Source organism: Aedes albopictus, chromosome 3, assembly GCF_035046485.1.
Source record: "Aedes albopictus strain Foshan chromosome 3, AalbF5, whole genome shotgun sequence".
NCBI lineage: Eukaryota > Metazoa > Arthropoda > Insecta > Diptera > Culicidae > Aedes > Aedes albopictus.
This window is the reverse complement of record NC_085138.1, coordinates 323,910,634-323,937,425: the sequence shown is the minus strand read 5'-3', so window position 1 is coordinate 323,937,425 and position 26,792 is coordinate 323,910,634. Positions and strand designations below refer to the sequence as shown.

Genomic DNA, 26,792 nt, shown 5'->3' with positions numbered 1-26,792 from the left:
ATCGTTTAGGGATGTACGGGAAGAACTTATAATTAATTAGAAGGCACAGATTATAGCTAATTTACAAATTGAGAGATGAGTGGGATTCGAACCCACGACTCCGTGTTCGCTAGACCACAGTATGGCCAATTCTTTGCAAGTTCCTTCAGCTTCACACACGAGACGCGACATGAGACAAGACATAACACTTATCGTTCTTACAATCATCAAGAAAAGATTAAAATTGCCGGTTTCGGGCGTGATCTAGCCCATCTACAGGACAATGTGCGTTGAATTTCGTACGTTGTTCGTACACGTCCAAAAACGAAGAGTTCATCTCGGGACCTATACTTTACTTCCCTTCCGAAGGAAGAACTCACATTGTTTTGTGAGTTTGTCGATCCCAGGTCCACGGCGTAATAGTCAAGTGATCTAACCATCACACCAGGTCCACTCCACAACTTCGCAAGGTAATTTTGATGGAAATTTTTCCAGTAATTTCTTTTGGAATTTGTCGGGAAGTTTTCCGTGAATTTCATAGAATTTTCTTCAAGCGAGCCCAGTTTAGAATTTCTGATTTTTCAATTCAGCAATTTTCAGAAGCAATAGATATAACTAGAATTAAATCATAAAAAATTTCAAAAGTAATCACGATAAAATTGCCTGAGAAATTTGCAAAACAACTGGAAAAAAAATGCTTAAATAATTTCAGAAGAATAGCTATTGAAATTATAAAAAACTAAGGAAATTAAATAAATTAAATTCCAATGAAACTACCACAGAAATTAGAAAAAGGGCTAAAAATCTCGTTAATACAGATAAAAAAAACCTTTCAAAGTAGTTGCAAAGGAATTCATTGCCGGTGGAATTCCTAAAGAAAACATCAAGGCTTTTTTTTTAATTGGCTACATGCAATCTCAAAATAAATTGCCGAAATATATTCTTTAAAAATTTTCACAAACATTCACAAAAAAATACGTAGAAATCCTCAAAGAATTTTCCGAAATCATCAAAGGAGTTCCTGAATAAAATTTTGAAAGAATTCCAAAAGTAATTGTCATAGTATCGCCGTGACAGAATTTTTAAAAGAACCACCAAAAATTTTTTTTTCAAATAAATTTTCGAGGCATATCTTTACGGAATTTGCCGAATCAATTTCCAAATGAATTACCGAAAAAGTTTCCACAGTAATAATCGAAGTTACCTAAATTTCCTAGGAAATTGCTGATGAAATTCCCCAATAAATTTTCAATGCAAGTAATATCGGGATTGCCGAAGGTATTCCAAAACTATCTGCAGCAGGAATTCCTTAAATAATTACAGAAGAAATCTAGAAGAAATTTTCTAAAGAATTTTCATTACAATTATTGGAGAGATTTATAAAAGAATTCCCCAATAAATTCTCAAAGCTATTGCCGATACAATTTTCAAAAGATGCTTGAAAGGTGTTTAGTGTCAATTTCTAAACATATTACCAAATAAATTCTTAAAGAAATTGCCGAAAGGGATCCAAACATATTTCCGAAGGAACTTGCCAAATCCAAAGGAATTTCTGAGAGATTTGCAAAAGAAGTCTTAATTGAAATAATTTGCAAAACAATTTCTAAAATACAAATTCCATGTATTATACGCAATCAAGTTATCAAGTTTCCAAACCTCACATCAGTACAACGGTTTGGATTTTCTAAAAAAAAAAACAGTTCTTTAAAATATAGCGCGTTTAAATTTACGTTCTATTTTTTTTCCGTGACGCAGTGTATCATTCATTATACAAGGAAATTGAGGGTGGATCGGTACTTCCTTTTACAAAAAAAAAAGCAAAATAATCTAGAAGCCACTGAAACTGGCACCCCCTAGGCACCCCCTGGGAAAAAAAATCCTAGACACGCCAATGGTGATAACTGAGTCGGCAGTGGTCAGTCGATGCTTTGACCAGCATGCTGAAATTCTTCTTGGACAGATTTGTTAGATACTTCGCCACCCCTGGATATGGCTCAGTACAATACAATTTTGTTTGAAGAGATGACTCCAAACTACTCCAATATTGTTTGTGCTGACCCAGGTATCAATCTGAAGCTTAACCCATCACTTCGATATCATAATAGCTGGCTCAGGGCCAATGAAGTCATATGATGCTCCAGTGCGAGCTAACTCATCAACCATTCATTTTCAGCGATGGAAGAATGGCGAGATACCCAAAAAAGGTGAACAGCATTTGCTGAACTCAGATCCTCGGTTTGAGTTCGACAAGCAATAACTATCTTCGACCTGGAGTTGGTCGAAGCAAGTGCTTTAATAGCAGCCTGGCTATCTGAACAGAAGTATATTACTTTGCCCATTACGTGCTGCTGAAGTGCTGATTGCACTCCGCACATAAGAGCAAAGATTTCGGCCTGAAAAACGGTGCAGTATCTACCAAGTGAGTAAGACTGATACAGCTTTAGCTCACGAGAATAAACACCAGCACCTGCTCGACCTTCGAGAAGGGAGCCATCAGTGTAACATACGATGCCGTCTGAAATACTACTCTCCAGATAACCAGATGTCCACTCTTCCCTTGAAGGGAATTTCATGGAAAATGTCCTATATGGAAAATTACAAGCTATTGTAAGATCACTTGGAGCAAGGACAACTTTGTCCGAATTCACCAAAAGTGGAAACAACGAGGTGTTTGTTGAACTGCGATTCACAGGAGTTTCCTTTGGTAAACCGAGTACCCATAGGCGATAAGAGCAAGAGAATGCTTCTTGTTTGAGATGAATGAGTAGTGGGGCAACGTCAAAGAGAGCTTCGAGCGCTACCGTGGGAGTTGAAGAGAACGCCATACATCGCCATTAGGCACATCCTTTGGAGATGGCCTAATTTTGATTGGACCGGTCTTACTTCACCCTTTTACCACCACACAAGACATCTATAGGCCAATATTGGACGAACAACAGTTGTGTAAATCCATTTGATATACTTGGATTTTAGTTCCCAAGTTATACCAAAGGTTCGCCGGCATTGCCCGAAGGCCATACAAGCTTTCTTGATTCTGAACTCAATATGAGGTGTCCAAGAAAGCTTGGAATCAAGAATGACTCCAACGTACTTTACCTGTTCAGTCACATTGATTTCAGAATCAAAGAGATGCAAAGGTCGAACGCCATCACGGTTTCGCTTTTCCGTGAAAAGAACAATAGATGTTTTACTCGGATTTACCGAAAGGCCATATTGGCGACACCAACCCTCAACCACCTGAAGAGCGTTTTGCATCAGGTTGAAAAGGGTGCTGATGCACATGCCGACTAACACTAACAATGTTAGGTAGTCGTCTGCAAAACCATAAGTAGGAAAACCGCTATTATTGAGTTGCCTCAATACTTAGCGTATCTGCTACGAGATTCCACAAAAGTGGTGATAAGACTCCCTCTTGGGGGCATCTACAAACACTTAATTTCCTAATCGCCGCTTGGCGCAATGTCGAGAAGAGATGGCGGTTTTTGAGCATTTGGTGAATCCAATTGGAAATCATTGGAGATATACCATGACTCCGTGCGGCTTCCAATATGGCATAGAAAGGCACGTTGTCAAAGGCACCCTCGATATCTAAGAAAACACCCAAGCAGGATTGTTTTTGAGCGAATGCCTTCTCGATATCGTAAACAACCTTGTGTAAAAGGTTGGACTTACCAGATTGGTTGGCATGTTGGTTCGCATTAAGAGGCACGTTGGCCAGATGAACATCACGGATTTGATGATCCACAATGCGTTCTGAGCATTTCAGAACAAAAGAGGTCAAACTGATAGATCTGAAGCTCTTTGCTTCTTCATACGACGCACGATCCACTTTCGGAATAAACTTCATAGTAATATCCCGCCAGGATTTGGGAATATACCCTGTAGCAAAACTGCAAACAAGTATTGTTTTCAATACATATTTGAAGTGATCAAATCCCTTCTGAAGCAAAATAGGATGAATCCCATCTACCCCAAGAGATTTGAAAGGAGCAAAGCTATTAAGTGCCCATTCAATCGATTCTAAAGTTATGATACTCCGAGCCGAAGCTAAAGAATCATAACTACAAGAAAACATACATCCGGGGAAGTGTGTACTGAACAAACATTCCAAAAACTTCCTGATCAGAGGAAGTGAAATCACCATTTGGCAAACGAAGTTCGTTCACTTGAAAATCCTTAGATTTTGCAAGGATTTTGTTCAATCGACTGGCTTCACTCAGACTGAAAACATTTGTACAAAGGTTTTTTCCAGCTGGATCGTTCAGCAGACCGAAGAGCTTTCTGGTAGGCCTTGCGAGCCGACCTGAGAGCCTCCGATCTAACAGAACGTCGTCTGTTCCAACTCTTTCTACATTGTTTCCTGAGCTTCGCCAGATCAGAGTTCCACCAAGGGGTTCCTCTTGTGGTCTTCATAGACCGCAGAGGGCAAGCTTCTTCAAAAGCTTCCATGATGAAGGCCGTTGTAGTATCAACGGCATCATCTAAATCTCTTGAAGTGTCAATGGATGGTGAATATCCATTAAATTTGGCTGCAACCAAATCGGTAAAAAAATCCCAGTTGATTTTGGTTGACCGAGGGTTCCTGAAACGCAAAGTTTGCGAAGTAACATTCACATGTTCAAACAAGATGTAGCGATGGTTAGATGAAGATTCTTCTTTTGATACATGCCAATTGGTCAGCTCGTGACTAATTCTGCTAAAGCAAAGCGTTAGGTCTAACACTTCATCTCTAGCAGATACCATGAAGGTTGGGCGGTTGCCTATGTTAAGTAATCCAAGATCTGTACTATTTAAGCATTCCATCAAACTGGAGCCTCTCAAATTGATGTCTGAGCTGCCCCAGATTATATGGGGAGCATTAGCATCACTACCAACAATTAGCGGAAGGCCTTTTAAAGTGCAGTATGCGATGACTTGCTTGAAACCATCCGTAGGGGATGGTTCATCATGCGGTAAATAAACTGAACAATAAACGTATTTCCTGTTGAGGTTTCCAACAGATACATCAATTGTGATAGCACATACATCTCTAGTAGTTAGTTCAGAGATGAGTGTAGCAACGATTGTGTTGTTGACAAGCACACATGCTCGAGGCATGACACGTGAATTTGCCATTTCATTTTTACTGAAAGTAGCAAACACCGATAGAAATTCCCCATACGAAAGTAAGGTTCTTGGACTAACGCCACTTGGGCTGTACCATTTTGCATAAGTCTGCAAAGATTGATCGTTGCTGTTCTTTTGTGCTGAAGATTGATCTGAGCTATCCTAACCATAGCCACTACCCAAACTAGACAAGATTAAACTCTTAACAATCACAGCACCAAAAAAAAAAAACAGCAACAGCTGATTTTCTCGGAGAAACACAAGGTCCACCGCGCTATTGTTCCGGTTAGCGCAGTAAGGGCAAATACTGTGGAGGGTGCCCTGGTACTCCACAGGCTCCGTCCCCCTAACCATTCATTTCTAGGCACGGAAAGCGCATAACACCTTGAATTAGGGGCCACCTGATTAGTGGACTCCTACCACTGGAACAGGCGGTGCGTAGTGCTATTCTTAGCCAGTTGAACCAACCGCTATCGACACTACACAGCTATCTAGGCTGATCGGGCCTTAGTCTGATCGGTAAGATAAGGTAAGTTGTTCGAGATTTTCACATTTTTCCATTAGGGATGGGTTCCCCCCCAAATTGTAAACCACTGTCCCACAAACCGGCTTCTAATGGGGCGCAATGCAACAAACAGTGGAAAGGTGTTTTCGTTTCGGTGACAGAAATTGCGCTATTTTTTTGCTGCTCTTATGGGAGTGAGAAAAATGAACATTTTGTTCGGTGGAATTCGGTTATGTTTCTCGTGTTATGTTGGTAGGTATTGGAACCACCAAATGCAGGTTTTTGGGGATGCAAAGATGGTGCTTTCCCCGGCATTGGCAGTCAGCTGTATGGTAGAGATAGAGTTCCTCCGAGCGCAATACAAAGTGTTGCACTTTTAGTGCCCGATGGAAAATGCTTTTCCGGTTACGTGAGTGAATGTGGGTCATTTGGGAGCACAGAAGATAGGGTACACAGAAGATATGTACGTACGTACCATACATGTCATTCTTTCTTAATATTACCCGAGTTGGCAGTCATGCTTCTGGTGGTGAGGTAATGTGTTTTTTTTTTAGAAAATTTACGGCTTCATTTCCTGTTCGATGAGATTGTTTTGGTCGGTGATTTTTACTAACTGACGGGGCCATTCTCTATGAGAAGTGTACAAGCTGGTTAATTTACCCTATGAGAATAAGTGGAGTTTTCATATGTTTTGAGTTCGGTTCAATCACCGAGGAGCAATAAACAGGCAGTCCAAGCTAATCGAACAGTCACTTCCTTAAGGTCACTATTGGTACAGTTGCATTATATAAAACATCATCAATTAGTATTCATTGAATTTTCAGAATAAAACAATAGCATAGAACGAGCTCACCAAATTATTTGAATCAATCTATCTCACTGGTGTAAAATGACGACACCTACAAAAACCCTAATAATCTAATAAGAATTCTATTAAGACTCTTTCAGTTTTCATTCAACCTTTTGTCTCTTAACATTTTCTCTAGAAAAGATCACAATAGGACAATATTTTAAATAGGAAAAAATGAAATCAACGTCAAAGCGTTTCCGACGTCTAAAGCTGTTCATCCACATTGACGAATCCAAAGAAGCTTTGTCGGGCAGCACAACTCCCAACAGGTTGATTATTCGCCATTCTTCAGATGATTGTTGCTCTCTACTCCAAATGTCAAGACGCCTGGTGCGCTCGTACGAATGTACGTACACAGAGCCCAACAAACTGACATCTTGATTGAATTTTGCGGCAAATTGAGCGATTAATGAACCGGAAAATTGAAACTCAAACGTGAATACTCCACGAGAGGCTCCGTACCGATGCGCGGTGGCGTTTTCCCAGGGAGCGAGAGCAGATTCATAAAGGATAGTTGACTTGCATCATGGTTTCGATACAGTGAACGTCAAACGGACGAAAAGTTTTCCCGCCATACCTACTGAATGACGACGGGAAGGAACTTTGTCGCCAGACTTCCAACTAAGTAGAATCCATGATGCGAGAGGTGTTTTCTCTTAGGGAAAACTTACCCGGATTAAATTCAATAGGAGATTAATAGCTGTTTACGACGAGTACTTTCGAGTGAGTTTCGGTTTTTACGGATATTCAAGGAATTGTGGAAATTGTAGAAATTGTTGCTCTTATCAGTTTGGTGTGGGAATAACGAGGCGCTTTGAAATAACATTTTTGGGCTTGCAATGCTTTGACGTGATTAGTGACATACACTCCCGATCAAAAGTTTGGGGTCACCCCCTCAAAACATGTCATTTTGTTGAGCCCATATCTTCGCCAATTTACGTCCGATTTCAAAACCCAAGATTTCATTCAAAAGATAATAAACCAAAGAAATTTTGAACATGATTTCAATGATTTTGTTTCAAAATTGTTTGTACCTTAAGCTATGTGAACTTAAGCTAAAGCTATCAAATTTCCTAAAAAAATGAATATAAACATGCGGCAGTGTCGCTGGAAATTGGGTCGACCAGATTTTAAGGTGAGGGCGGTAATATAACCTGTTTTCTATTAGCTTTCAACTGCTTTTTACCGAACTTGGCTAAAAAATCAAGGAAAAAAGTTATTGAGTAAATTAACTCATGATGTTATCGACCAAAAGTTTGGGGTCACCCCTCAAAATGATGTATTGGCCAAAAGTTTGGGGTCACTATCGTAAAACATGGAAAAGTGATTTGTTGATAACTTAATCAATCAATTTTCATTTTTCTTGGCTTTGAAACATAATGAATGGTACTTACTGCATTGACATTGAACCACACATACTTGTTAAAAACTACATACTAAAACTTAACGTAAAACTGCCTCATTGTTTTGAAATGTGGTGAAAGGTGTTAACTTTACATAACATTTTTATGTATAAAAATCGTTGAATACGATAAGTTAAAGACATCAAACGTAAATTTAGGTAATTATTTTTGAAACATGCCAAAAAGAATTAAAATTGAATGAAAGATGACGAAGATATCATCAAATCATTTTTCCATGTATTACGAGAGTGACCCCAAACTTTTGGCTGATACATTTTATTGAGGGGTGACCCCAAACTTTTGGTCGATGATATCAATAGGTAATTTACTTAATAACTTTTATCCTAGATATTTTAGCCAAGTTTGGTAAAAAGCAGTTGAAAGCTAATAGAAAACAGGTTATATTACTGCTCTTATCTTCAAATTTGGTTGACCCAATTTCCAGCGGAACTGCCGTAAGTTTGTATCCATTTTTTAGAATATTTGGCAACTTTGGGGCTAAGTTTACATACAAATATTTTTTGTAAAAGTTTCACCTAAATCATGTTCAAAGTTACTTTGACTTATTATCTTTTGAATGAGACCTGGGGTTTTGAAATTGGACGCAAATTGGTGGAGATATGGGCATAAAAAATTACATGTTTTTGAGGGGGTGACCCTGAACTTTTGATCGGGAGTGTAGGTACACATTTCCATCCAGGATGCGGACTTGAGTGGAATTCTCGAATTATTTTAAACATACAGCCATTCCATAGAAAATCGATTTAGTACAACTCCAATTGTCGTGGAACTAGATGGATTTGTAGTTCTTAAAAAATAATTTGACCCGTATTTTTTATTTCGTCATTAGGGTGAAAAATTTTCTCATAGGGTGGTCCTAAAAAGCAAGGTGTTTTAAAGCCAATTTTGTTTCTAAAAATCATAACTTTTGATCCAGTTAACCGATTTTAAATAATCTTTTTTTTTTTGTTTGAAAGCTATTCAATTTAAGTTTCCAGGAAAAATACGTTGAAAGGGCCAAATTATGTTAAGGTGCAAAATACATGCAATTATTTTAGTTTTTTCACGTTTTCATGGTCTCGGGATCAAAAGGGTACTCTGGTATTATATTTTTAACAGAAAATTTAGGCTCCCCTATTCCCTCTGCCAAAATAAGGAAAAAAACCCTCCCTTGTCGCCTTCTGTGCACGGGCCTGGCTGGTATGGAGGACTTTTGGGTAAGAATAATGTCTGTGAGTAAGGATAACAAGTATGATGTGCGTTTAGAATTCTGTAGCTATCGAATGGTTTTTTTTTCTAAGAGACGCATAGAGAAACTTAAAAAAATCGCAGTATATAATGCATAATTTCTTCCTCCACCAGTAATTCCTTAATCGTATTCGAAGTTCACAGGCCTCTCAGACTACAATAAAACTTTCTGAGTTTGGTAGACCTTGACAAGACAATCCACTTTACATACTAAGATTCATCAAAATTTATTTAGACTTTTTATTGAAAAGGACAAGACTTTAACGATTTTTTTCTAATCAAGAAAAAAAAAATTGAAAAAAAAATCTAAATTGAATAATATTCATTCAACACCAAATTCAAGATAACGGGTCTGCTGCTTCCGCTTCTGTCTGTATCGCTCCACATTCTGTCGGGTTCCATGCTGCAGCATTACCACCCGCGCTGCGTCCTTCTCCTCCAGAATCGCTCTGCACTCCTTGTCGAACCAATAATTTCGTCCACTCCGTTCAACGTACCCGGCAACGCTGCCTCGAGATTCTGCGCGTATGCAGTGGTGACAATGACATTCGGTTTCTGTCCAACACACCTCCTGCAGCGCTACGATTTCGAACCCGCCGTCCTTCAGTATATCGCTGAGTATGCGGGTGCTCCCGATGAAGTGGAAAGATCTGCAGTTTCACGTACCGAGCTTCCAATCGCAAGTCCCTTTTCGTCTAGTACGAATTCTAGTGTGAAAACAATTATGAAACAAAAATATAAAGTAAAAAAAAAATGCTTTTCAAAAGAGTAATCGCGGCATTAGATTCCAGATATAAGGAATGTATCGGATTATTTTGTTTCGCTACAATTGAAAAGTTGAAAAGATAAAAAAAGGATTTGGAACAAATAGTTATTTTGTATGGTGTACTTATAGAACCATGTTTTCAATAATACTAAACATTTTCCAAATTTCTTCAAACTGTTCTAAACTTTACTATATTGTGAAGATATCATAGAAGAACCGGAATAAAAAAACGCATATGGCCTCCACTTTAGCATCCTATGCAACATCATATAAGACTTTGCGTTAGCTGGGTTTATAGTTTGTTTCCGATACACTCCTTAGTATAAATTCATGCTAGAGTTCATAAAAACTGCAAGATGAATTGATAGCAAACAATTTTTAAGAAATTTTTAGAAAAATTGTATCGCAATCGGTGTTGTTTTTGCTAAATTCAAAAAAAATTCCTGCTGCAGCCTCTGAAAAAATGGCTTGTCGACTGCCATGAAAAATGAACACTTCACAAAATGTCGTTCTCACGTGACTGCCAGGGAAATACTGGCGATCCCAAAAAAAAAAATCACAAAACTATGAAATCGAAAAATAAATTCTAATAGAAAATGTCGAAAAATCTTAGAGTGAACTCATTACACTAGTTTACAGCATTTTTGAACTCGGTAAGCTGATGATCATTTTTGGTGTTAAATCATGCCCTAAGTTCGAAAACGCGAATGAAAAAAAATACAGTACAGCGGAATTTTTTTCGACTTTCCATACAAAGTTGATGATTTGAAATCGATTTTTGTTCTATTTTTAAGCAAAGTCGCTCACTTCACACATCTCATTCTCCGTAATCAATGCTCCGATTGAGCTGAATTTTTTACTGTAACTCGCCTACATATGATATGTCAAATAAATGTTGAGAAATAATTTTTAAATTGTTTTTTTTTTTTCTTATTGCAAAAAAAATACATTTCTTCATACATTTTTGGAAAATTTGCTAAAATTTAAGGAGATCGTCCCCAAAACTCGCCAAAATCTTGAATTTCATCAATCTCAGCTTTTAATTTATGGAAAAAGATTTAGAATTGGTTGAACAAAACGCAAAATATTTGAATTTTATTCAATTTCATATTTTAAAAAGTTGTAAAACTCGATATTGAGCTAAAACTCAAAAACTGTTCTACTTTAAATTTTTTGAAGAACAGTTTCGAAATCAGCGCTAAATTATGCTTCAAAATTTTGGTCGTTGACAGAAGTTCACGACTTTCGTTTAATTTTGTAAACTAGTGTTACAAGTCCATGGTGGAATTTGTGACGTAATTTCCTATTAAACTTCTTAAAAAACATTAGCGGAAACCTGGACAAATTTTAAGCCATTTTTCCCAACAAATTTCTTCTAAAATTTTCTCAAGGAATCTATGGATTTTCCCAGGAGTTCGCCATAGATTCATCCTTATTTTATTAAGCAAATCTCTCAACACGAAAAATTCGGACTGAAACTTTTCAAAATAATCCAAAAAACATGCCAGATTTCTTCTAGAAAGATGTTAAACAGTTTTGGTGTTCTCCTATTCGAATAAGTCGTAAGCTGCATAGGTAAAATCAAACTCACGAGTTCCAAAAATACTTTTCAATTTCGAAAAATGAACGTTAAATTCTTTTAAGAATTCCATAAAAAAATCTTCGAAATGTTTTCAGAAGCTTAAGACAGAAAATAAACGAACTTAGCAGGATCATTCAAACCAGTGTTTCTCAAACTTTTATGAGGTATCGCCATCTTGGTGCTTGAGGAAAACTTGCCCCCCCCGTCCAAAGTAATATTTATTTTTCCTAAAAATTTACTTAGTGGACGCCTTCAAAAGCTCACTATTTAAATGCATTGATTGTTTGGTGTATTTCCAATATACATATACACTATACAGCCATTCCATAGAAAAACGATATAGTGCATCTCCGATTGTCGTGAAACTTGGTGGGCTTGTAGTTCATCGGAAATAATTAGACCCGTATTTTTTATTTCGTCATTAGGGTGACCAATTTTCATATAGGGTGGTCCAAAAAATCAAGGTGTTTCAAAACTAAAAATTTTCATAAAATCGTAACTTTTGAACCATTTGACCGATTTTAAACTTCTTTGTTTTTGTTTGAAAGCTATTGAATTGTAGTTTTCAGGAAAAATACGTTAAAGAGGCTAAAATGTAAAGAGTACTATAAAATATGCAAATATATTATTTTTTCACGTTTTTATGGTCTCAGGACCAAAGAGGTACCCTGGTTTTATATTTTTATCAGAAAATTCTGGAAATTTGGCGTAACATATCAAAAAATCAGAAATGTATGTTGTTTTGTTTTTGAGATATGATTTTTTGAATATAGAGAGTCATATATTTTAGTACTAGTTACTCTTAAATTGCTTGAAATTGCAAATTCTCATAAAACTATGCATAGTATTGCTTTTTAAAGTGATTCCTGGTGGTTTTGGTATCCATAATATTATAAGGAATCAAAATATAATCAAATTTGAAAAAGTGTCTTGTATGGGAAAATTTGACCTTTTATTTTAAAAAAATCATATTTCAAAAACTAAAAAAACATACATCTCTGATTTTTTGATATGTTACGCCAAATTTCCTGAATTTTCTGATGAAAATATAAAACCAGGGTGCATATTTTATAGTACTCTTTACATTTTAGCCTTTTTAACGTATTTTTCCTAAAAACTACAATTCAATAGCTTTCAAAAAAAAAAAAAAAGAAGTTTAAAATCGGTCAACTGGTTCAAAAGTTTCGATTTTTTGAAAATTTTTAGTTTTGTGAAGCCTTGATTTTTTGGACCACCCTATATGAAAATTGGTCACCCTAATGACGAAATAAAAAAATACGGGTCTAATTATTTCCGAAGAATTACAAGCCCACCAAGTTTCACGACAATCGGAGATGCACTATATCGTTTTTCTATGGAATGGCTGTATATTAGTGTATTTCCAAATGTAGTCAGCATTACTTAGTAATTGAAAATAAAAAAGCCAGAGATGCGAATTGACATGCTTCCTATGAATTGGAAAACTTGTTATTGTCAAATAAGAAGACATGCACCATTCATTACTCGGTTTTCAGCGCTGGGGAAATTCAGCGCTTAATTTATGAAAAATAAAAAAAATCAAAAAAGCTCCTAGTAATAAGCAACGTTTGGATTTCCTCCAGGAAGCCTCTCTGAAATATTTTCATACAATGTGTGGCGAATTTCATCCCAAAAGTGTTTTTAGATTCCCTCGGAAATTAGTATAGCAGTTTTATTTGTTTTTTTTCTTGGAATTTTGTCAAAAAATCCACGTAAACATCAAAAATTCTGTAATATTTAGTCTATCTCGAAACATACATTTTTCAATAATCCTAGAAACAAAAATGTTGTGTTGAATGTCATGGATTTTTAATGATTCAGTTGACATTAAATACTATACATTACAAAACTTTTGATATTTTTCAATCACTTGAAAAATCGCCCCCATTTTTAGTATTCTCGCCCCCCAATTTTGGTTTTTCAAGTTTTCGCCCCCTGGGGGTGATTTCGCCCACTTTGGGAATCACCGATTTAAACTCTGTGATTTACAGAGTTTTGAAGTTCCTCTAGAATTCAGTCGAAGGATTTCTTTAGGATTTCCTGTAATTTTTCCTAAGGAATTGCACAAAACACATAAATATTAATAATATTTAACCTGTAACAATTTAAAATTTTATAAATAGCTGGACAAAATAGTAGGGATCGTGACATATTACATACACCTTGACAGTAGCCAGTAATTTGAAATTCTTATGACTAAAATTTAAACATAAGGAGTTTCTTGCACTACTTTTTATTCTCGCTTCACATTTTTTTCCGTGAAGTGAAATTATGTGAGGGCCCCTGAAATGTGGGGGCCCGGGGCTCTGGACTACCTGCCAGCCAACAACCCCCCCCCCCCCCCCCCCCCCCTAAACCCAAAACTCTCTATCTGGCACGTCTAAATACACAACGAAACAAAAACAAACTATTGGTCTGTCTCAAGAGCAAACTTATGTTTTTTCGACAGATTTTGGACCGCTGAATCCGAATCCGGACTCAGATTTGCTCCAGCACGTCACAATTTTGAGCTATATGTATCTCTATTTTAGGGTAAAATATACGATTTTGGGCTTTTTTGACTGCAAGCCATAAAGCATAGAATAGTTATTTATGCAACAAGTTGCAAAATGATGATTTTTTCAGCACGAGTCGTACATTTATCCAACGAGGCTTGCCGAGTTGGATAAATACGACGAGTGCTGAAAAAATCGAGTTTTGCAACGAGTTGCATACAACATTTTTTGTAATTACGAAAAACATACATTCAGTATAATCTTTCCTCGCTACACAATTATGCATCAGGAGAAACCACGTGCGACCATGTTTATCAGTGTAGGTTTTTTTTAATCAGGTAGGCTATGGTGTAGCCTATGATCGAGCCCCCGTTGTCAAACAGTTGTGCACAAGCGACGGCAAAAGTCGCAAAAGAGCGCAAAAGTAGCTTCAGCTGCTGCTTTTTCACCCGACCTGCAGTCCGATTCGGGATAGGAATCGTCCAGATTATGCTTCGAGATGGACAGTGAGTGCAGAATCAGTTTTCGAATCTGTGGAAGCCCCGGAAGTCTGTAAAAAGTGTGTGCTGGCAAGGGTGCCGAAAAGTGCTACTTTTCAGCACTCTTAAGAATGCCGAAAAGTAATACTTTTCGGCACACTTGCATTAGTGGTGAAAAGTAGGCCATTTCAGCACACTTCAGGCAATTGAAAAGTGGATCTTTTTACAACGTAATTACAAAAATATGTTTTTCAAGCAATTGAAAGGTAAATTGGTCAATTGGTCAAAAGGATAATTATCAATAAATAGATGGCAAACTGTGCTCTGATATCTTCTGAAAATATTCTGTACGGAGCATCCGTACGAGATATCTTCATGCATTTCTCGTGAGTATCTAATCGACTGTCCATTTTGAGCTCCGACAATTCCAAATTACAGCTTTTTCTCATCACCCAACTCTAATTTGACAAACTATCAATAGCGCTCTTCAAACTTCAAACATGATTCATCTCCTTTAAAAGTCATCACCGTTCAATTCTGAAGTGTACTCCTCAAGAAGGGCCCCGTGTGACATGTCTATATAAATAACCGTCATCACCATTCAGCTTGAACTCCAACTTGCTGCTGCCGCTGCGAAATGAACCGAATCGTCAATGTTTATGTTTATCTAAGAAGATGCAAAGCACCCTCTCAAAGAATCATCAATCAAAGTCAAACTCAGGCTGTGCCTCGTGGCTGCTGGTGCTTTCTTCCTCGCTCGGATCACAATTCTCAACCACCCGTTCGTTCACCCTACTGGAAAGAGAAGAAATTGTGTCGACAGCTTTTTCAGCCAAAATTTTGCTTATTGGTGTTTGCTAATATTTTCGGCTTCACTTTCCATCTCGACAGCTTCTTTGCAACCTAGGGCTCTAAAGAGTTCGAAAGCAATTCTTTCAACTCCCGAAGTTCAATCAGCACTGGCAAAGCTGATTTTATAGTACCAGCAACATCAATCATTTTTACTTCACACCTTCACACCACCTACGTCGTTTCCGGTGGAAGTAAATCGTTTATTTCGTTTGTTAGAGCGGGTATCGTTTTTCACAGTTAAACGAACGAAAACTATAGTCGGAAAGTTTGCATTCAACTAGTGCTTCGTCTTGTTGACCGACGCGACGGGTCCATTTCCATTGCGATACAGGGGAGAGCCTGGTATAGTCTGCACTGCAAGATAAATACAGGGGATGGCCAAAATGTTTGGGATAGGCAACTTTTTTTCTCCAACAAAAAAATTCAACATGCTGTAACTTTTCATAGAGTGCATCAAAAAATCTCAAATTTTGACTGTTTGTCAACCTATTATATGTGCAATGTGCATCTATGGTACAAATTTGGGCTCGATTGAATATTTTTTCGCGAAGTAAGAACCGTTCGGACAAAACACTATTATTCAGACAACTAGTTTTTGAACTGTCATATCTCAGAAACCAGTGAACCGAATTGAATGATTTTTTTACGTTCATCAACAATCTATCGATACTTAATACGACGTTATAAAATGTAATATTTTCTCACGGCGAATTAAGTTACACCGGGTTGAAAATTTTACCCATATAGAGGAAAATAAGTTTGCAATACCACACAAAAATTACTAAATGTGTTCTTCCTTCAATCTTGATAGGCTCTAATATATCTAATCAGAGTTAACTTGAGAACAGAAGTGGAAAATCTTTGGATATCAACACTAAAATTTATTGACATTGATGAAAAAAAAAATACATTTTATTGAAAAAAATCTAAAAAATGTCACTCAATGATTACATTTTTCAACGTTCAAAAAGTACCAATGTTTTAATAGTTTGTGAAGCATTTACATAGTATTAGTGTACGTTCAAAATTTCATTCAATTCGGTTCACTGGTTTCTGAGATATGACAGCTCAAAAATGAGTTGTCTGAAAAATAGTATTTTACCCAAACGGTTCTAACTTTGTGGAACAATAATCAATCGAGCCCAAATTTGTACCATAGATGCACATATAATAGGTTGACAAACAGTCAAAATTTGAGATTTTTTGATGCACTCTATGAAAAGTTATAGCAAGATGAACTTTTTTTTGTGAAAGAAAAAATGTTGCCTATCCCAAACATTTTGGTCATCCCCTGTATGTCTTATGCAGCATTGTATTAGAATCTGCCAATCTCTGGTTGCATGTACAACATATTATGTTTTATGTCATTTGAGTTCGGTGACGCATTTTATATCGTCGCCCTTGCTGGATGGGAATCGAGCAAGCTGGGGAATAATTTTCATCACTGCATCAACACACTGAGCCATTTACCACACACAGTTTGGAACGAAAGTTTTCCTCCCCCCAGCAAGCAGCCATCACCAGAACGACAGCGCAGCGTAAACGTTTGCCAATGTTCCACCAAGAGGTCTGTTGCTGGTCGTGCTGGTGTAGGAGCAACTTTAATGACATTGCACAGAACCACTGCGGCGGAAATTTATAACACACTTTGGACGTATAGTGTTTAATTAAACGGGGCTACATGAATGTAGACCGTCGAAGTTCGTTGAGGCGTGTGCAGTTTAGAGGGTGACTGCGGGGGAAACTATTGCACTTTAGAGTTTGGAACTCTGGAGTGGAGCCAACAATAAATTCTGTTTTTTTTTTCATTTTGGATAGTTCCTGAATAGGTTCTTGAAACTAAAGGAGCATATCATAATGGGGCATTCTCAAAAAAAAAAAAAAAAATACATACTAAAAATTGCAGTTTTCTCATACAAAAGAAACTGGAAATTTATCAAAGGCAAATTCCAAAGGCGCATAAAAACACGGTGATTCTTTTTCAAAACCGAATAATAACATTTTTACGAGAAAACTTATGTAGATTCAGAAATCTAGTGCCAACTATTCTCCACTGTTGAAGCTGTTGTTAACTTAAAAAAAGGTCAACTAGCTGTAATTTCAAAAAAAAATAGTGTATGTTGGTCAACTAGTTGTCTATCGATGGTCAAAATTTGGGAAAGGTGGAGCCTCGTAGCCGTGCGGTTAGGGTCATCAAGCTTCTGATCGCACCACGCTGTGGGGTGAGGGTTCTTTTCCCGCTCCGGGCGATGAAACTTTACGTGAGAATAGTTTCTTCTCCGTATCCACTGGTGCATGTTTCGTGTGTCCGTTGTCTAGTGTTAAGTTTCGTTTAGTCTGTACAGCCTCTGGCTGAAGACAGTGTCCGTGTCTTATTCTTCCTGAGGTATTTTTTTTTCTCCCCTGTTGGGGAAATCAAACCACTGCGTCTAATGAGCTGAACTTTTGTGGTATGTGCCGTTTTGATATTCGCATGTAGTTAACTAATTATTATGTGTCAAGTAGCGTGGCTCAAAATACCACATGTCAAAAAGTTCGATGGGCCCCCTTCTCATTTCGTTCTATATGACGCCACGATGCTCTGGTCAAATTTTCAGCTAAATCCTTTAACATTAGGGCGGTGCTAAACTCATTTGAAGTTTGTATGGGAGTTTATATGGGAAAACATCGTTTTTAGCATTTTTCTCATGAGGGACTTTATTTTTACTCAACACACATAATCGATTATACAGAACTATAGTCTTACATGTGCCGAAAAACTTTGTTGAAGACCGCAAAGTCATCCGAAGCTTGGAAGAAAAGATATAACAATCCGACCATCTGGTGATGCTTAACATTTAACATGTAAAGGAATAATAATAGCAATAAAATCTCATTGAATGGGTCCGTACTATCTAGGCTATAGCTTATTTCTCAAGTGTCTGATTACGTTGCAGTCTTCGACAAAGTTTTTCGGCATATCCCAGGCTATATTTCTATAGGATTGATTACGTGTTTCAAGGAAAATTACAACCCCTCAGAAGAAAATTTCAACAATCGATGTTTTCCCATATAAACTTCCATACAAACTTCAAACGAGTTTAGCACCGCCCTAATGTTAACGGATTTAGCTGAAAATTTGACCAGAGCATCGTGGCGTCATAAAGAACGAAATGAGAAGGGGGCCCAAGGAACTTTTTGACATGTGGTTTTGCCATACAAGCTTGAGCCACCCTAGTGTCAAGTAATCAGTTTCTGCCACGACGCGTCGTCTCGTAGTCAGGTGTAATGGAATCCTCAAGGCCTTCTTCAGACCAGATCTCATTGGGTAGCGAGCAATTATTAATGATACTTTACAAGATAAGTTGGCATTCGTATCCAATACAAAAATCTGATGAGTTCAAATTGTTTCAATTGGCTTTATTACAGAGACTTTCAGCCTTGGGCTGGTTCATCTCTTTAAATTAGATGAGAATATTTGTTTCCAAAGATAGATTAAGTTGAGAATACTGATAGATGTTTTGCGGAAATGTTCGCCAAAAATCATCAACAAATGTTGGAACGTTGTTTGTTACATTTCATGAAAAAGCCGAGAATTTTTTAAAAAAAGGGCATTAAGTAGAATATTTGAATTGTTTCCTGGAATTCCTTCTAGGGATTCAATTGTTATTCCACCAGACAGACAGCTGTAAACTTGAATACGGAATTTACGACAAATTCTTCGAAAATTTCTTCTCAGAAATAAACTTTTAACAGGAAGATCTGAATGTGTTGACCAAAATTGTTTGAAGAACATTTGCAGCAATTTTTTTAGAAAATCTTTAATAGTTTTAATAAGTAAATTCCATATTGCGACTCGCTAACTAGAGCAGGAAAAACCATCAGCAGTTCCTATTTTATTTCAATAGCATAATCTTAAAAATATTTTATGAAATTTTCCAAAAATATATTTAATGATGAAACTTCTCGTAGAATATTTGGCAGAGTCAATTAATTTATCAATCTGATTTTAGAGTATGCGGGTAGAGGTGCAGTAATGATAATCAAAACGTGATACAAATTGATTTGATCGATATAAGCGACAAAAGATCTAAAACCAATATCAAAAGACTGTGAACATCTGTGGAACATCTGGGACGTTTAATATTTGAAGCTCAGACAAATAACTCGTAGCTACAAGTTAGATCATTCTTTTTTTTTCTTTTTTTTATGGCTCGACGTCCCCACTAGGACTTGGCCTGCCTCGCTTCAACTTAGTGTTCTTTGAGCACTTCCACAGCTATTTATTGAAGGGATGATATACTATCCCCGGGGAGTCGAGAAAATTTTCCCGGCCGGAAAGGGAATCGATCCCGCCGTCTCCGGATCGGCTGCTGACTTCTGGACATAATATCGGAGTACATACATACATTCTCCCAAAACTTTTCTGCGGATTCCCCCAGAAATTCTCTCTGAAAATTTCCAGATGTTGCTTTTAAGAATCTACCAGAATCATCCTTGCATTTTTCCAAGAGCTGCTTCTGGAGTACATTCTGAAAATCCTTCTCAAACTTCTTTAGGATTCTCTAATGAAATTTCTTCTTGATTCTTGTTGTCTTCCAGGATTTTTACTTGGGAGTCCTGAGAGAATTCAAGAATGAGTTTATTTCCAGGTCCAGGAGTTACTTCTAGAGGATTTCCAGAAGGAACACCAGATGGATACCAAAAAGAAACTCCTGGAGGACTCCCAGAGAGAATTCATGGAGGAAATACAGTTGCAAATTCTGGAAAAAATCCACCGTTCTGGATAAAGTCTAGCAAAGTGAATAAATATTCTAGAACGAAAAAGGCTCTATAGAAATTCCAAAACGAACTCCTTCTGGAATATCAGAAGGAACTCATGGAAAAATTCCTGGAGAAATTTCTAGATGGATTCCATAAGCATTTCTTGAAAGAATGCTGGAAGAAGTAACTCTTGGAGAATTTCAGAAGAAAGGATGATATACCCTTTTGGAGAAACCGTAGAAAAATATTTTGGGGGAACCCCGGAAGGAACTCCAGGAATAATCTAAAAAAAAGGATGATTTAAAAAAAATCCTGGAAGAATTCCCAAATAAAACCCCTAAGAAATTTTAGAGAAACAACATCTTGCAATGACACATATTGCCCCATTTTACTGGCATTTTACCTGATTTACTGGTATGTCTGAAACATACTGGAAAAACTTGTAATTGGAAGGCACGAAATGTTTCTAATTGACAAATTAAAAGATGAAATTTGTCAAGAAAAATCGCGTTCTGGTGGGATTCGAACCCACGACTCCGTATTCGCTAGACCGGCGCTTTAACCAACTAAGCTACAGAACAAGTAATGATTCTGTGGAATAGAAAGCCAAACTGACTCCGAAGCGCCCCGTGAACACTCCTATTTCACAAACTCATCTCTCTTGCGGCTTAGATGCCAATCCACAACACACTCCCGCTTGTGCCCACTAATTACAAGTGAGAGCGAATTATTTTTATGAAGCTGAAACTTACTTTCGCACTCCGTAATTCACTCTCACTTTAGATGGTGGGCACAAAAGGGAGTGTGTTGTGGATTGGCATCTAAGCCGCAAGAGAGATGAGTTTGTGAAATAGGAGTGTTTACGGTGCGGCTTTGGTGTCAATTTGGCTTTTTATTCCGCAGAATCATTACTTGTTCTGTGGCTTAGCTGGTTAAAGCGCCGGTCTAGCGAATACGGAGTCGTGGGTTCGAATCCCACCAGAACGCATTTTTTCACAAATTTCATCTCTCAATTTGTCAATTACATAGCAACATTGACAATTATAAACAACATCTTGATTTAAAAGGAACATTTGGATAATTTAGAAAAACCTTTCTGAACTTAATTTTTTATCGAATTTCAAAAGATAATCCAACAGGTACGTACGAGATTACCAAGAGGAACCCCATATTCTTCTTGAAGGATTCCAGGAAGGAAGCCTTTGGTGAAACGTGAATGTAGTTCTGGGGGGAGGTCCAAGAGATTTAAAAGAAATTCTAGAGGGATTCCTGGCCCTGGGAGAGCTTCTACGAAAATTCCAAATAAATTCTACTTCAAACCCAACTGGATCTCCTGATGGATTTTTCGGGAAAGCTCCTGTAATAATTTCAAGGTGATCTTCTGCGAAACTTCAAGAACATTCAAACAGAATGCCAAAAAGCCAAAAAAAAAGACAAGCAATTGTCCGAAAATATTTGTTCCATGGGATAGTTTTTCCTTCAGAATTCAACAGGGTTACCGTCGACGTACAAGAAGAATTTCTCTCACCCTAGTTTGAACCACAATTTTGCCAGAATTTACAAATCGTATCACCACTGCAACCGCATAAAAGTTCCACCAGAATCCCAGCGGAATGTCTCGATTCGTTATCAGCATTTTCCTCGGAACGAACGTCCCAGAACTGCATTGGAGCCTCATGAGCTGAATTTCCATCAGAAAACAAACAAACAACTTTAAATTGTATCATTTTCCCCACGCGCGCGTGGACAACAAATTTCCAAGTCCAAATCGTAAACAACAAGGCCACGCATGTAACGTCAAAGACATAGAAAACATTTCCTTAGCAAACGCGGCATACAGTGCCCTGTAAGAAAATGAAACGGCGATGTGCCAGTGTGTGTTTATATGGTAGAGCAAAGAAAGGTTATTGCAGAAACATTTCCGAGATCTTAGGGGCGTTTCAAGGAGGTCTCAAGAGTTTTAAGGGGATACCAGGTGGTCTGAGGGAAGTTCCAAGGGTTACAAGGGATTTCCAGGGGAGTTCCAGAGAGTCTAAGAGGTATAGAGGAGGTTTCAGTGTGTTTCAGCCTTAAGGGGAGTTCAAGGAGCTCCCAGAGGTCTTCAGGGGTCTCATGACTTTACCGAGGATCTCATGGGTGTTTCAGGGGACCACGGGAGATTTTGTGGAGTCTCAGGAGGTTTCAGAGGGGTTCCAGAGGTTCCCAGTGGATTTTAAAGAGGTTGAAGAGATTTGACGTCTGCTCCAGACAAGTCGACTAACACATGCTGATGTCAATTTTTTGATTTTTACTTATGCTAGCCAATGCAAGTGGAAATCACATGAATGTCAAAACATTTCAACGTTGTAGCAAGTTCTTTCAAAAATATCATCGTTATTTCTATGTTTTAAGCCGTAAACACTCGGGACGATCTACTTTTGGTAGAAATGCAAAATCTTCTTTGTTTTAAAACAGTTTACCCCGGATTTTTTTATAGTCAAGGGGAATAGTTGTGCTAAGAAATGCATGGTAACTCCCCCTTTTGCACCTTCCCCGCTTTGCACCTTCCCCCTTTTGCTGGGAGTCAAAAATACGTGGCTTTATAGTATTTTTTTTTTATAAATTCTTCATGTGTTTACTCAAATTTCATCGTTTTGCGATGATTAGTTTTCACTGATCCTTGACATGCAATGATTACTATCCATCATAGTCTGTTAAAGTTTTGATCCAAGAGTTATTATCCGAAAGTACTCTGAAGTTTGTGACACAAATCCAACATTCTCAACCAAAAATGCACGATGAATGATCACAGAACATAGTCTACGGTACTCAAAAATCCCAAAGCACCCTTAGAAAATTCATGGCTCATGAATTGGGTGATCTAGGTCATCCAAACTACTCTGGAATTCATTTTCTTAAGATCTACAACATCTACCATCGTTTGTGTTAACTCTGTTCAAGAAATTTAGCCACGTTGATGTCCATTAGACCTCGCAATGTTGAACATTTTGTGAAATACAAATGGCCTCCAATACACTTTGAAGTTTGGGTTACGATATCTACATACTGTGTTAGCTTTAGTTGTAAAAGATTTACATATAATGTAGTTAATACTGCTGATGGAACCTCAGTGAACAGTTATTATGATTTTGGTACATTCATGGGATTCCATGCTTCCCAAACTATTCCGAATTTGGAACTTCAAGGGGTACAGGCTCTACTGTAGTTTTTCTTCACTCTATCGACATAATTCTTTCACGATTGTGTCTGTTGCACCTCATTATATTACGCGTATCTATATTAGTTGCTATTTGGATGTCCAATGGCATACAGAGGGCAATTCTGATAACTGAGCAATATTCACTTGGTGATCTGGGTCATCCAAACTATTCTGGAATTAAGACATTCAAGCTCTACTCATATATCTCTTTACTGTATCGATGTAATTCTTTCACGAATACCTCTGTTGTATGCCACAATATTTTGTGTATTTTGAGTGTTACTTGTGCATCCACTGACATACAAATGATCTTTATGGTATTTTAAGCTGTCGGAAGTTACCCAAGGATTCCTCCAGCTGTTCCTCGAAGATTCCTCCAGGAGTCCCTCAGAAATTCATCGAGAATACCTCTACCAGCTCCTAGGGAATGCCTCAGGACTTCCCGTGAAATTGTTCGGGACAGCAGTTTTTCAAAAAAATCTTTAGGTGCTATGCTGGAATTACCTCAGGAGTTCCTCAGAAATTACTTTAAGAACCTTTCGAATAATCCTGCAGGAGTTCCTCGGGAATTCTTCCGGAAGTTTCTCAGAAATTCCTCCGAAAATTCTCCGAGGATTCCACGGGAGTCTCCCAAGCATTTCCTAGCATTCCAGGCGTTCCCTTAAAACTCCTCTAGGAAATTTTCCCAAGAGTTCCTTCAGAAATTTCTCCTGGGATTCCTCCAGGAAGTTTTCCAGGGATTCTTCGAAGAATTTTCCTAGGAATTTCTCCAGGCAATCCTTCAGTGATTTCTCTAGCAATTCTTCCAGGGATTCCTTAAGGGATTCCTTCAGGAATACCTCCTCTAGGAAATTTTCCCAAGAGTTCCTTCAGAAATTTCTCCTGGGATTCCTCCAGGAAGTTTTCCAGGGATTCTTCGAAGAATTTTCCTAGGAATTTCTCCAGGCAATCCTTCAGTGATTTCTCTAGAAATTCTTCCAGGGATTCCTTAAGGGATTCCTTCAGGAATACCTCCAGGGATTCCATCCCGAATTCCTCAATGGATTTCTCCATGGACTCATCTAGGAATTCATTCAGGTATTCCTCCAGGAATTCCTCCAGAGCTCCTTTAGGAATTCATCCAAGATTTCCTCCAACAGCTTCTTCAGAATTCAATAATTTTTTTTTCAGAAATTCCTCCAGGGATTCTTCCAGAGTTTCCTTTAGGAATTCTTCCAGGGATTACTCCATGAATTCCTCCAGGGAATTTCTCTGGGTATTTTTCCGGGTAATTTCTCCCGAAGTTCCTTCAGGAATACCTCCAGGAATTTTTCCATGAATAACTGCTAATTTATCTATGAATTCATCAAGGGATTTCTTCAGAAATTCCTCCACAATGTCCTCCAGAAATTCTTCCAGGGCTTCCTCCAGGAATACCTCCAGGAATTCCTCCACAAATTTATCCTAGAATACATTTAGCAATTCCAACAGGGGTTCTTCCCGGATTCCTCATAGGGAATCCTCCTAAAATTCGTCCAGGAATTTCATTAGTTATTCCTGCAGGAATTCTTCCTGGATATACTCCAGGATATATTCCAGAAATTCCACCAGCAAATACTCCAGGAGTTCCTTCAGGAATTATTCCAGGAATTTCTCCAGGAATTAATTTACGAATTCCTCCTGGAATTACTACAGGAAATCGTTTGGGAATTGTTCCGGGAAATACCCCAGAAGTTCCTGATGATTGGCAAAACGATGAAGTGTGAGCAAACACAAGAAGAATTTATAAAATATACAAAAAAGCCACGTATTTAGGACTTCCAGAAAAGGGGGGAAGGTTGCAACTATTCCCATTGACTATAAAAAAAATCTGGGGTGAAATGTTTTCAAACAAAGAAGATATTGCATTTCTACCAAAAGTAGATCGTCCCGGGTGTTTACGGGTTAATACGTCACGGTAACTTACGTCTCTGTACTGACCTCTGTTTGCCAAACAGTAACTTCCGCATTGATGTGCTTTTCTACTGTTGTGACGCCAACTTCATTCAAGTAAACAATTTCAGTCAGCAAATATACGCGAGTAACAAACACCGTAGCTATACCGACCGGTGGTCAAAGGGCACTGTACTCGTATTTAATGCTGCATTTACACAATCAGTAGGTACCCTCCTGTGGCGGTGAATTAAATAGGGCATCGCGCTACTTGGGCGGTGGCTTCTATATTCGTCTGTTTTCCACTATAACTCAGTCAATTTTGAACCAATTGACTTGAAATGTTGTACACGGGTAGATACTATACCTATCTCACTGCATTCCAAAAATGGTGTCAATTGGTTCAAATTTGACTAAGTTATAGTGGAAAACAGACGATAATAGAAGCCACCGCCCAAGTGGCGCGATTCCCTAGCATGTTATGAAGCAGATTGCACACAAAACAACGTGCTGTCGTTCGCCGTTGTTGTGGGAAAACTTGCTTTCGCTGTACCTACTGCACCGAGAAAGCATACCGCGACGGGGGTCGATACAATCGTGTTCAAGGTGTAAATCGTCATCGTTTGATTGCGTTTCCAGAACACCGCTGTGGCCAGTGGCTATTGGTCGCAGCTCGCACCTCACCAGCTTATAATTGAGTTAAACGAACAAACCGTTTGGCGCTAGACTAACTTCCTTACCTGCTGCATGTTGAAGCCACTCAACGGTTCCACCGTGGGGCATTCTCCAGTTTTGTACGTGTGTCCGCTGCCGAGCGTGACTAAACCGCAAACGATTGCACAAATCGCCAACATTGCAGGAAACTTTGCCATCTTTTTGGCAAATGCACAGCACACTACACTCGCGGGTCCTTGCGAAACTACAATAGCACCAGCACTCTTTCGAATGTCCTTCAAACAGGCAAAACCGGAAGATTACAACTCGTTCTTGGATTATTTTCTTCAGCTGCTGGCTGGTGGTTGTAAAACTTTTACACAAACTATGGACACAATTTCCTGGAAGGGGGATTTTCTAGAGAAGCAACTTTTCACTCATAGAACAGAATGACACTGATTGTAAAACTGCTGATCTGAGTACAATTCTCTGCTACAACAGTAGCTACGATGCACGATACGGCGGATGAGTTTGACCGACGGACCGACGATCCTTCCGAGCGCGGCGTAAAACTTAAATTGAATCACAGTTTCAAGTTTCCAGTTTAGCTAGTGACGGCGATGGTCGGTGGTTTGTTGAGGCGGTTGGTCGACGACCGGTCCGGACGTTATCTCGAGCCGCATTCGTTCGTATCTCTGTATGTATGCATAATCAACAGGGAAGAGAGATGCTGTAAATCGGTAGGACTGATAGAGCTCCGCGCGTGCTGATGAACAGCAGAATGGGGCTGGTGGTTTGTGGTTGGTGGTGGTGAATCACCGAGCTTTGAGGCTTGAAGTAAGTCGTCAGCACGGCAGCCATCACAGCTATAGACGCTGACCGGTAGAGTTTGTCCATCAACCGATCTTCGAACGATCGTTCCACGCCTTGTAGTGGTTGGTTGCGGTAAGGTTGAATCATTTTGATTCACGGCTTTCTTTACTCTCTTTGACACACACAAGA

General features: G+C 38.3%; 1 protein-coding gene across 1 annotated transcript in view; it reads right to left on the bottom strand.

Annotated features, from left to right (window-relative positions):
• The window catches only part of LOC109401295 (apolipoprotein D-like), a 96,328-nt gene extending 69,954 nt beyond the window's left edge, over window positions 1-26,374 (bottom strand). The window contains exon 1 of the mRNA XM_029856264.2: window positions 25,877-26,374. Within this exon, the coding sequence (XP_029712124.2) occupies window positions 25,877-26,008 (132 nt within the window). The 5' untranslated portion in view covers window positions 26,009-26,374. The remainder of the gene's footprint in view (window positions 1-25,876) is intronic.
• Between the last annotated feature and the right edge of the window lie 418 nt (window positions 26,375-26,792).